The sequence below is a fragment of the Taurulus bubalis genome, assembly GCF_910589615.1.
Source record: "Taurulus bubalis genome assembly, chromosome: 8".
NCBI lineage: Eukaryota > Metazoa > Chordata > Actinopteri > Perciformes > Cottidae > Taurulus > Taurulus bubalis.
The window spans coordinates 25,066,335-25,079,212 of NC_136596.1; the positions used below are offsets into that span (position 1 = coordinate 25,066,335).

A 12,878-nucleotide genomic window follows, 5' to 3' on the forward strand; every position below is an offset into this window, starting at 1 on the left:
TTGAAAGTCTTCCAGGCTTTTGCCTCCCGAGATGAGGTATTGTCATAATAATCTATTTACTTGCTTCTTTTTTTCTCTTTTATCGTTTGTCATTTTAAAATATGAAATGTTTTGGTTCATCTGTTGAAATTCTTTAAATTATATTAATAAAATGTAAATAAATTGTTAGAATAAATAAAAGTAGTTTCTTCCACTTCTTATTTATTTTAACTGTAAAATATATATTGAAAATATATAAGAAAAATAAATGAATTTCTGTGTTTTTAATGGACCATCTTAACTCCGTAATGTCTTTGTGTAATATTCATTTTCTAGGTTGAACTCCCATGTGCCATCCTCTTTGTTCATCTTTCTTTTTCTTGACGCCTACGGCTATGAATTGTGGGTTCCCTCATGCAAAGTCTGCAGAAATGTGGACTTACTGAAAGTGTTCATAAAAGGTTCAAAACAACTGATAAGAGCCTTCAAAACACTCGATGATTTGACAAATGACAGAACTAAAACCCTCACATATTTTGCAGGAACACGCCTCAAAAAGTGTGTGGAGCTCAGGATCGGGACTTTCTCTTAGCGGCTTAGCGGTTGTCAGTGTGGTGGACGTACCTGGAGGTATTGAAGTTGCTGCGCGGTTGCGTGTTGTTGATGCACTGCTTGTTGCTGCTGTTGGTGGTGGTGGTGATGTTGCTGCTGCTGCTGCAGCTGCTGAAGCTGCTGGAGACGCAGGTCGCCAGGCTGGAGCTGCTGCAGGACTCGGTGCTGCTGACTGCCGGACTGGGGCTGCAGGGATGGCTGCCCTGAGCCGGGGGTGGGAGCTGAGGGAGAGATGGAGTTACTCAACACAGAGGCCGGCACGAGTAAACTGGAAAACGCTTCAACAAACAAATAAAAAAACAATGCCTACAGATAATTAGACATTTACCATTTTATGTTGAGCATTACTGCATTAACGGCTGTTGTGTTTATCGTTAATAAATCCCTTTTGTTTATTCCTTCTTTGCCCTCGAGTCTTTCTCCCCGGGTTATTCAAGCCGTTACTCCCTCCCTCCCCCAGACGTCAGTCGGTGAACATCCAACGTGCAGCAGCAACTATGCAGCTTTAAATGTTGTCCAAGGTTTCCCCCCCCCCGGATAAAACGGGTGGACACACTGACCTGCTGCAGAGTGTGTTAATTATGCAGGTCTTTAGAAACAGAACCTTTTAATTCCTTGAAACGTAGTCTGAGGACTAAAACGTATGTGAAATTGTTTGATTCTATGGTCTATTGTTTTCTCAGTTTTTTGTGAGCGATAAAAACATACCACCAGGATAATGGACACTTCTCCACGTATTGAATATCAATATTGTTCATACTCCAACGAACCTTTCTGGCCGTTGCTGACGGGTGCTGAAGGCGCGGTGGTCATCTTGACGGGGGTGACTGTGTTGGCGAGCGGCAGCACGTTGCTGTTTGCCGCTTTTGGCCGCTGTCTGGGAGCTATTGAGGTTTCTGTCGGGCCGACGTCGTCCGTTATCCTGGAGGGGGAGGAGCCAAAGGGTGTTGTACTGATAAATCATGAGCCTCCACACGTGGCGCATGTACAGCAGTGTTTGTAGTGTTAATTCAGTGAATCCAGTGACGAAGGTTCATGTTTAAAGCTTTACTTCTGTCCAACAACAACAACGGGTTACATTACATCAGTTCCTCTAGAACAAAACTGAACATGCGCACTAAACTGAATACTTAACATGTAGTGTGTACCATCCGGATGTCTAATGCAATTTATTCATTTTTTATCATTTTCATTAAACCGAAAAAGAGACATTATTCTTTAAAAGCACATCATTTAGTTATTTTTTATTATTCTATTTTGTGTTTCATCTGCGAGTACCAGTGATGGTTTGAATACCATAAAAAACTAAAATAAGATAATTACCTGGCTTTCGTCATGCTTTTCAGAGCAGCGACCTCACTAGCAGTTAGGGGCTCTGGAAGCGACGTCGGGATGGGAGAATTCTGGAAAAAAAGGAGGGTAAGAGAATTATGTCGATAAGCAAATGACTACAAATGATAAACCCACGGCGATTGCTTCACTCCGGGGACTTACGAAGAGATTTGGCACTGGGCAGTCTTTTCCAGCTAATTTAAAGGCAAAGTAGGACACTTGGTAAATGTCGGGTCTCTTCTCCTGCTCTGGGTCAAGCATGTATCCTGGAAAAAGACGAGAGAGAGGGAGAGAGAGAGATCATTTTATTCACTGGCTGATTTATTATGGCTGATGTGCAGCTTCTTTCTTTGGCCACTTGGTGGAGCTGTCGGTCAAATAATTCAATAAAAAAAAGAAAGAAGGGAGGATGCACTGCAAGACGCTTTAGGAAGTAGAATAAGTTGAAAGCAAACGAGGCTGGCAGAGAATAACTGGTTGAGGAAATGCACAACAAATAAACTTGTTCACAGCCAAAAGGAAACAGTCACTTGTTAAAATAAGCTTCACCAATTTCCTTCAGGATGAATAAACCGAAGAAAAAAAAAAAAAAAGAGAAAAGTATAATGTAGCTTATGACAATTATAAAAAATGTTAAACATAAACTTTCAGTGTGTTTTTATAAGTATGTATTTATGTTAACTGTTCATTTCATTACTTAATTATTGTTTTGTTTTCTTATCGTTTGTTACATGTTTAAAATAAATCAAAATCTAAAACGTGTCTAAAACGTACAAATACTGTCTACAGTCAAAATCTACGAATACACACGTCTAGAGGTGTGTGTGTTCGTGTCATAACACATACTTCTAGAGAAATACTTCTAGCGAAGCGTGTATAACTCCCAAATACCGTAAAAAAATTAAATGATTGTGATTCTAAAGCCATCAGAATAAACATGCAGACATCATGAATCTGCCTTCAGTCTCTCAGACACTTACTCATTAAACAGTGCAGGTTGAAGGAGAATTTGGAGTTATCTGGAACGATAAAGGTTCCGTCACATATGGCAACTTGACTCTCCCCAAATGGAAGTGCGAAGAAACACAGCTTGTACAACAAGCATCCAAGTGCCTGTGGAGAGAAGCAGAGAACATCTGTAAGAACACCTGAAGGCTCAAAGCCGGTACTGTACTCCACCCAGACTCCATCCATCTCTCAGCATTAACAAACATATTTTTATTCTGAACACACACACAAAAGCCAAGACTCAAAAAGGGCCGATTATTGTGGCTTAAATAATTCACAAAAATTATATTATTGCAATAGAAAAAATATATATAAAAACACAGTAAACACACACACACACACACACACACACACACACACACACACACACACACACACACACACACACACACACACACACACACACACACACACACACACACACACACACACACACACACTTATGACTTAAAAAAAAGGAAATATCTGATAAAAAAGTAAGAAAACAAGACCTAAGCGTGTCAGGTTTTGATGCTCAGTAATTCAGACTCATAATGTTTGCAACTCAAAAAGTATCGGGTTTAGTTGAGGACAGTTGGCAAGATTCACACAGAAACTACACAAAACTTAAAAAAAAAGTTAGTTTGGATTCATCAAAGTCACACTAACTAACGGAGGGAGGGAGGCAGCGGTAGGCCAGCAACTGCTGTGTTCTGTGAGGTAAAAGAACTGTTTTTGTCAATGGAGCCGGTGGCTTTGAAGAGAAATAAATAAATATATATCAAGTTCCCCATCAGTTCCTCCAAACTCCATCTACTGTAATAATAATAATAATAATAATAATAATAATAATAATACACTGACTAAGTAGAAGTACCTCATACAACCACACTTCTAACATGTGCCTTTGAACATGTCAAGGGCCGTCCATCCCAGCGGGGGAGTGAAGCCTGAACCCTGTTGTCGTCTTTCTCCACCCAATGAGCGATAGGAATACTGCTCCTCATGTCAGTGGCTAGAAAAAGATGCTTTTTAAAATGACAACTCAGAGTCTGCTCCACTGGCTGTCTACAAATCATATATTCAGTCGGCTATATTTGGCTCCCGCATCTTCTTGTTGATGATGCAGTTTAGAGATGAAAGAGACTTTGGAATTAGCCACAGCGTTCAGGGATCTATGTCCATCTGCAGTCGGATACTCCTCAGACGAGCTAATCCCGTCCGATACTAAACTCCTAATCAGAGTCAGACAGTGGATCCTCCAACAAATTCCCAAATCGCATGGATCGCTGCGCGTGAAACAGGATGTAGAAAACGCTAGAGTCTTGCAAACACGTGGCTAAACATAGAACAGGAAGTGAGAATGTGGTGGGGGGTAGTCCACGGGAAGTTGGTGTTTTTCTTGTGCGTCCTACAGACGTTCTGACCGTCAGAGGCCTGATTTAAGCTTCTTTCTATTCAGTGTCATAAACAACCATTATGGTGCATCAAAATAAATATGAAAAAAGTAGTCGGACATCTGCATTGTCACAACAAAAATAAAAATAAAATAAAAAGAGTAATGATCTATCACAGGAGTGGCCAACCAGTCAGAGGCTAAGAGCCACATTGACTACTGTTTTATCCCCCCCCCCCCGCCCCGTGAGCTCAAAATGTAAATGTCTCTGTTACTATGACCCACATTACTCTATCAAAGATCAAACTTAAAACAGATGAAAATAACAAAGACAAAGATTAAACACACGTTATTATATTAACTTTGTTCAAAGCTTTTTTTGTCAGTTGAGAAGGACATAACTCTAATAAGAACATGCATGTGGTCTGGGGCACTGGTTCAACTGGTCTGGCTGCAGGACCCACCATCACCCTGAATGACAAGCCGCGACCAAAGCGAGGAACATTTTCAACTTTTCAATTTGATTTAATGAAAATATGGCGCCATTTGAACCTGAGATAGTGTCACAGTATGCCAAACACAGAAATATGCCGTTTCACACTCAATTAAAAACCCCAAAGTGCATCTTAAGGACACAAGGTAATACAACACACATAATAATGTTATAACTTCAGCCTTTTTGAACATAACATAAAAAAAAGGTTGGGAATGAAGTGAACTATCACAAATAGTCCGATGTGTAAACTCACGCAAGTAAAGTGTGTTGTGAACGCAGCATTGAGGAGTGTGTGAATATTCAATTCAGTTTATTTTATATAGCCCAAAATCACAAATTAAAATTTTGCAATCTGTACACATAACATCCTGTCCCGGGGCTTCACATCACGCCTTGAGTTTGACACCAGTGGTCTAAATTATTTGCAAAATCAATAAAAAAAGATTTAAAAAAAAACAAAAAAAACACAAACTTCGATATGAACGTAAGAGCCGCATGAAACCAGGCAAAGAGCCGCATGCGGCTCGGGAGCCGCGGGTTGGCCAGGCCTGATCTATCAGTTGACTAAAAGATAAATCAACCGTTTAATACATTGACTTTGTATTCACTCAATGGGAGCAATACATGTTTTCAATCCCGTCGGCGGGTTTTTGGGGTTCAGAGGGTCAATACAAAAAAAAAGATCTGGAACAACTGATCATTTCAGAAAACCCTTTTCTTTTTAGGTCTAGATTCCAAGCAAAGTGACGTTTACGCGCACAAAGCGTCTCATTAACAACCACATCTTCACATGCCGGCTGTGTTTATCTCCCTGTGTGCATCCATTTACACCGCTCCCCAAAATGGCTGCTGTCCAAGCCCTTGTTCCTAACTTTCTACCTTCAAAAAACAACACATGAGGTATATTTCACACGAGGTCCACAACTGTGTTATCATCTCAGATGACCTCAAACGGAGGGGAAATAGAAGAGGACGGGCAGCGGGGGATCACACACACACACACACACACACACACACACACACACACACACACACAGCGAGAGAGAGAGCGAGATATGAATGATGTTGCTCAATGTTTTATGAGGGAAGAACACTGTTGGAGAGCTGTTGGAGGCAAACAGCCCAGGGCAAGCCAGAGAAGGGAGGGAGAGAGAGACAAAGAAAGAGAGAGCGAGAAAGACCGAGACATGACAGACAGAGAGAAAGAGAGAGGAGGAACCTGTTGGGGCAGAGTGATACCCGGGACACCTCCAGGACAAACCAGCCCTGCAGGGTGCTTAACACACACTGCGTCCGCCCACCCGCCCACGCCCACACACAAGGCCCTTACCCATATATCAGCCTTAGTGGTGATGGCTTTCCCTGCATACAAGTTAATCATCTCTGGCGCCCGATATGAAAGGGTCGTGTACCTGTGAGACACAGAAATAGGAAATGGTCAGTGACAGGTCAAAGTTCAAATGACTAAGCACCAAAGGGTGGGAGAAGAAAGACATTTATTTAAGTCAAATAAGTGTGATTTTACATTTTCTTATTTTTAAATGTTGCAACATGTTGGAGTCAATTGCAACATGTGACCGAGGCGACTGTCTCACTGGTGAGCAGGGTCGCCCTTCAATCAGAGGATCGGCGGTTCGAGTCCCGGCTCCGCTAGCCCATGTTGTGTCCTTGGGCAAGAGACTTAACCCTTTAAAATTGCTCCCGTAGCGGGGTGGGTGTGTGTGTGTGTGTAGTGCTAAAGCACTTTTGAGTGGTCAGAAGACTAGAAAGCGCTATCAAACGGACAGACCTATATCCTTGTATCCGATACATGCATACTTTACAAGCTCTCTTGTGAGTCTATGATTTTAGATACAAAAAGTCTGACAAACTTATAAAGTATGATGATTTGGTGAAGATTAAACTACCCAGCCACAGCATTACAATGCAGCTTACTCATGCATGTTAAAGCATAATTAAACCTACAGAAGCTGATTCATTCTGGCCAGAAATGTTAACACATTATGTATTATAATAATATATTTGTATGGCACCTTTCATAGAAGAACTGCAGAATAAGTGTCATATAAAAAATGTAATACTTGCAGTATATTTTTGTACTACTTCTGTCGTTTGCTGGACCTTTCCATGTAATAGAGTATTTTTACATTTTGGTGTTGCCACTTTTACTTAAAGAGTACTTATTTCACCATTGTTAAGCACACTTTATGTTGATAACGTGTGTGTGTTTTTCTGTTTAGTGACACACAGGGAAACACAAAAAAAAGAAATCCAGCAGGAAAGTTTGCTCAGTTCTTTCAGAGAGCCGAACATTTTGTTTTGTTTTCTATTCAGAGTTAATAACCAAAGCAGCTGGTTGAGTTATGAAAATGCAAACCCGTCTGAGTCACCCGAGTTCAGAGGGACTGATGGTTTGTGTATGGCCGGCGTGATGAAGGCCACATACTGCCGATAAGCACCACATGCTGCACTTTATTGCAGCTATAAACGTGGGAAAGTTAACAGGCCAGATCTGAACGGGCTGCTGTGATTTAAGAAGCAAACAGAGAACAGACAAGCTGGATATAGGTCTGTCCGTGGTGTACTGGTCTCTGCTGGATCTGGGTCTGTCCATGATGGAGTCTGAGCTGAAGGAGGTTCTGGTGAACCTGCATGATCCACCAGAATCCGACCCGGTGGCTCCGATGAGGAGCTTTAAGAAGAACTCTATAGAAACAGACCATATTCTCTCTGATGGTCTGATTACTGATGGAGGTCTATAGAGGACCAGGACTAGACTGAGACTGGTTCAGTCGCTCGTATTATCTCAGTCTCTCTTATTGGTTAACTTTTTTACGGAACTAAAACTGAAACTAACCATGTTCCCGTAGTGGAAATACCAGTTAATTTCCTGAGTTTTCAAAAGCAGTGCTGGGTTTCCCCCAAAGTTATTGCGGGGCAACAGGCCCAATACATGCAGGTCTTTAACAGCAATGCTTTTACGCCACTTTCACAAGTGTAATATTGTTGCAGCAGCCAGAGCATAGCAGAGGCGGGGTTTTAAAACCAACTACTCTATTGAGCGACAACTGATGAAGGAACTCACTTCTTAATCTCGTCCTCCACAGCGGCCACTCCATCTTGGTGCGGCAGCAGAATCTTGTGAGTGGAGCTGCCGAAGTCACACAGCACATAATTTCCCTGGTCGTTCAGCAGGATGTTTTCAACCTGGTAAAAAGGAACAGACAGAAGTGTTATACTTTTTAATGAATAAAGAAAAAACATGAGGAAAGTCACCAATGAAAAGTCAACAACGGAGTATATATGTAGAGTTTCAGTTTGTCTTGACGGGCTGATTTTCAACGTAGTGTCACAGAAGATCCAACCCCAGAACCTTTGGATCTGCACTTCAGTCTAACATGAAGCAACCAAAAAGAAAGGAAAATAAAAGAACTCAGAAGACAGAAAACACGTTAGCGTAAGATAGAAGTAATAGCTTCTGCCACTGTGAAATTGTTACAGTTTTACTTTTATATTGCCGTGTTTGAGGTTTCATATTTAACATCTTAAAAGGATCCTCCTCTGTTGCTCTCCTGAAGATTTCTTCCTTTTTCCCCCCGTGAAAGTTTTTTAAAATATTTTTTGGGGGAGTTTTTCCTGATCCGATGTGAGGTCCTGGGACAGGGATGTCGTATGTCTGTAGATTGTAAAGCCCTCTGAGGCAAATTTGAATTTGTGATTTTGGGCTATACAAAATAAACTCAATATATGATAGAGGAGTGAGACACTCCAGACGCGCGTCTCTTTTGCATGTTATCAGATGCGTTTGTTATACAAGTTTTAGGCCTTTTGGATAATACTTTTGGGGGCCACGGCAGAGACATACAACATTAATAAAAACAAAAAAACAGTATTGTCATGCTGTTATTTGTCATTTTCTCCGTGTGACTGATGTTTGCATGGATGCTGCTTTTTAAAGTTAACTCGATTGGCAAAAAGATTATCTAAAAGGCTTGTTTTCCCTCATTAATCCCAGAATCATAATAAGGCAATTCTTAGAGTACTTCCATCTTATCTGTGTAAATTAATTTATCAGAAAAATGCTGGTAGCTACCGTCTTCGCTCTGTGGGGTTTTAAGTTTGCTGCTCCTGCGGCTTGGAATTTGCTGCAGACTGATTTGGGTCTCCGGGAGCCGGTCTCTGTAGGTGTTTTTAAAAATAGATTGAAAGAGTTGGAGGAATGTTCATCTGGTTGTAGATGTTTTTGACTGAGGATGTGCACCTGTGTGAACTAGGATATGATGTCTTGAGTCTTCGTTTTTACTCATGCCGTGATCTAAAAATGTTCTGTCACCGTTTTATGTTGTATGTCTGAAACTTTGTTTTAATGTGCTACCGCTGTCTTGGCCAGGACACTCTTCTAAAAAGGAGATTTTTAATCTCAATGAAGCTTTTCCTGGTTAAATAAATTTTAAATAAAAATAAAATAAATCCATCTTGTTACCACAATGAACAGTATAAGGAATGAGTACACGCTCGAAAGCAACAAGGGCAGAGGTGGGGGAGAAGACGGGGAAAGAAAGAGGAATCGACCGGCAGAAAGTAAAAGAGGAAACCGACTGAAAGTGCAACAAGATTACAAGACGCAAGATGGAAGAAGCAAACATCCGAAAACAGAAAGCCAGAGAGGCATTCGCAGGAGCTGCTTCACACAGGAGAGACCAAAGAAAGACTGCAAACTGTCCAAGGAATCGCTGAGCTCATGAAAGCAACACAGTGTCTCAATGCTGTTGACAGCTCAGGGTTAAGAGGCTTCTTTTATTTTTGCACTCTCACTTCCCCTGGCGGTGCGTGGCTGGGCCTCCTTGGTCCTTTTGTGTCCCTGCGATGTTATGTAAGCTGTGTAGGCTGAACAGATAAAGAAAGCGAACAGAGGACGGGCCTGTGGAGCTGAGGAGGCCGTGCTGTTTAGAGGCTTGTCCAACTGGATGGAGCACAGCGGCCCTCTGACGGGCGCACTGAGGAGGATTCAAACGAGGGTGGGAACTTGCCACCGGCCTCCGAGCGTCGGCAGATCTGGCCCGCGGCCACCCGTGATTTGAAAATCTCTTCTGGGGATCCGAGGGCTTCGCGAATGAATGACACAAAACGACTAAATACTTGCGTGGAAATATGATATGCGTTGAAGGGTAAGAACGAAGGCGGTGGATCTGGTCAGCTCTGCTTTTGTCAAGGTTGAAAGGAGTAATGAAGTTCGACATCTTGGTTGGAACTACGGAGCCTCAACAAGTACAACCTATCACACCATTGTATCATACGCTTAGTTCTTTTTGGGAGGGCCAGAGGAACTCAAAGGAATCCAGCAGGTTGGGAGTTTAGCGGCTTCCTCTGAGAAATTTCAAGAAGTAGTCATTATGTGCGATTCTTTTTTTGTCGCGGGTTGGAGTGAGACAATTTGTCGATTAGTCACTAAATTTGTCTTTTTTGTTTTAAAAATAAAGTTGCCAAGAAGGTCTGGAAAAAAGAAATACTCCAGCTTCTCAAAGGATTTGGTTCTTTTTCGTGTTCAATATCTCCGTAAATTGATTATTCTTTGGTTACAAAACAAGAAATCGGAATCCTTTAACGTTTTGTAGAATCCAAATACACAGATAATGAAAAATCGATTAGTTGCATCTGACCAGTGGATTAAGGAGAATAGGGATGAAGGTAAGGTCACCTTGAGGTCTCGATGGATGACGGGCGTCTTGCATTGATGCAGGCGGGCCACGGCCTCGCAGGTGTCACAGAAGATGTGGAGGACCTCGGCCTCGCTGAAGCCCACGTTCAACCGCTGGTTCATCTGCTTCACCACCTGACCCGCTGCGGGGGGAAGGGGGTGGGAGAGAGAGAGGGAGAGAGAGAGAGAGAGAGAGAGAGAGAGAGACACACAGAGAGAGAAAGACGGATGAAGCTTTAGGACTCTGGTCATCAACTCAGAGTACCAGCCAGCATGTGTGGGTGTTTTAAACCTTGCAGATTAGATTTTCCAGCTGGGGTAGTTTGCAATTTGCTGCCATTCACAACCCCGAGCAGAAAAAACAGACCTGATTAACACTCTATATCTACTAAATAACAAATTATGTGAAACTGATTTAGATCTTTTTCTATTTTTGGCATAAATTGTCTCAAGTCACCATGACAATAAGATGTGGGGAAACGCCATGTGTCATTTGAGTAAATGACAGTATCTTCTGCTATTTACTGGAATAAATGTTTCCTAACTAAATACATGTGTCTCCACGTAAAGGATGCATCCATCTGATTATTCCCAGTAATCAGACTGATGTTTGCATGTAAACATGTCCAATGAGGGTATAACTGCTTCCAAAAATGGTTTAACTGCACAGCCTGATAAACTAGATATGCTAGAATGTGCAGTAAAGTGGGCTGTATTTTTTCAGTGGCGATGCGATATGAAGACCAAACATCATCCACCATCATTACTACAGTGTGCAGCAGGGACCAAAAACACATGCAACTCAAATTTGAGTTTTGCATTGATTTCAATTTAGTTCCGTTGCCCCAAAATAATCCCAACTAAAAATGAGTATAAATTGATCATATATCAAGGTTTGAGAGCATGTGTGTTTGCAAACGGAGGGGTGCTGTACCTTTACAGTATTCCATGAGGATCAGGACCTCCCACACGCTGTCTGACACCGCGTTGATTGTGGAGTCCAGGTAGCCGACAATGTTCTTGTGGCCCGACAGCTCCTTCTGCAAAACAAGATGAAAACATGGAACTCATCAGTACAGAAGGAAACAGAAACATTTGAAGAGAACAAGAAGAAGCTGTGCATCTTGAGGAGTGAAAATGTTAAAGATGTAGATGACTACTTGAAGTGATAGATATATGTGGATTGTGTACACTTTGAGTAGGTGCTGATGTGTATTCATGTTTGGACTTGAGTAGTGTTGCTACTTTATTTGCTGCCATTAAGCATTAAAAAACAGACTGGAATAACGCCCTGCTGTTTCTTTAAGTCTTTTTAAGTGGGATAAGCCACAACTAACGTTCGCTCCACTTGACTTTTAAAGGCCGAGATAATGATTACAGTTCGGAGCAGAAAAAAGCTGTTAAATCAGCCGATATTTCAGTGGCTGGAGTGAGCCGAGTGACAACGTTTCTCCCAGACGGCAACCTCTGGTTCTGCAGAGTGCAGTCGATGCTTAAGTGTCTTAACGCCAGCATTTTTTCTCTAGTGACCACAAGGGGGCGACTCCTCCGGTTGTATAGAAGTCTATAGAAAATGACCATTTCTCTCTTGATTTATTCCCTCAGTAAACATGAGTTTATGATCTCAATCTCTAGTTTCAAGTCTTCTTCAATACAGCATGATGTTCATTTAGTAAATTATGATTCATTTAGAGTCAAATAGACCATAAAGCAGGGTATGCTTCAGGGCGGAGCTTACAGCCAAGATGTTGAACTTGGGGCTTCAAAACAGGTGACGTCATTATGACTGCGCACACTTCTTATATACAGACTACGGTTTCTGCCCCCCTCCCGGTCTCCGAGTACAAGGGCCATTCCACGGGCTCTTTACCAGTTGGTTCAATTATTATCCAGAACTACAGATTTTTTGAGTAAAAAGGGTGATTTAAGCCCCAGCTTGATTGGTTGTGGATGCTCAGCCATCGGCATCTATCGGAGCCCAATTTCTCCTTTAGAGATAGTTTGTAAAACCACCTAAAACTGCTACAAAATAGACTATTGGATAAATAGAATGAAGAAATGAACATCTGCACACACACAAAAAAAAAAAAAAAAAAAAAACTACAGCATAGAACATGCTAAAAGGTGAAACCACCCAGCCGTCTTTGGTTGAGTCTCGTCTTTGCAGTCGAGCTGTGTGGTGAGTGTGCTCTTTGTATTCCTTCGTATTCTCACTCCACACTGAGCTCTCAACGCCACTAATCTTTCTCAACTGGATTCATTCACCGGATTAAAGCGCCAAAGTGTTTGTTGATCGTTCTAACAACGGCATGACGACAGACGCGTGCCGAGTAAAAAAACTAAAAAAGACACACCTAAGGCGAAGAAGTCCCAACAGG

General features: G+C 41.8%; 1 protein-coding gene across 1 annotated transcript in view; it reads right to left on the minus strand.

The window, feature by feature from the left end:
- The window catches only part of bmp2k (BMP2 inducible kinase), a 43,723-nt gene that overhangs the window by 13,319 nt on the left and 17,526 nt on the right, over positions 1-12,878 (minus strand). The window contains 9 exon segments of the mRNA XM_079222169.1: positions 604-812; positions 1,362-1,513; positions 1,915-1,994; positions 2,086-2,189; positions 2,904-3,036; positions 6,133-6,214; positions 7,888-8,009; positions 10,501-10,643; positions 11,435-11,540. Of these exon segments, the coding sequence (XP_079078295.1) occupies positions 604-812; positions 1,362-1,513; positions 1,915-1,994; positions 2,086-2,189; positions 2,904-3,036; positions 6,133-6,214; positions 7,888-8,009; positions 10,501-10,643; positions 11,435-11,540 (1,131 nt within the window).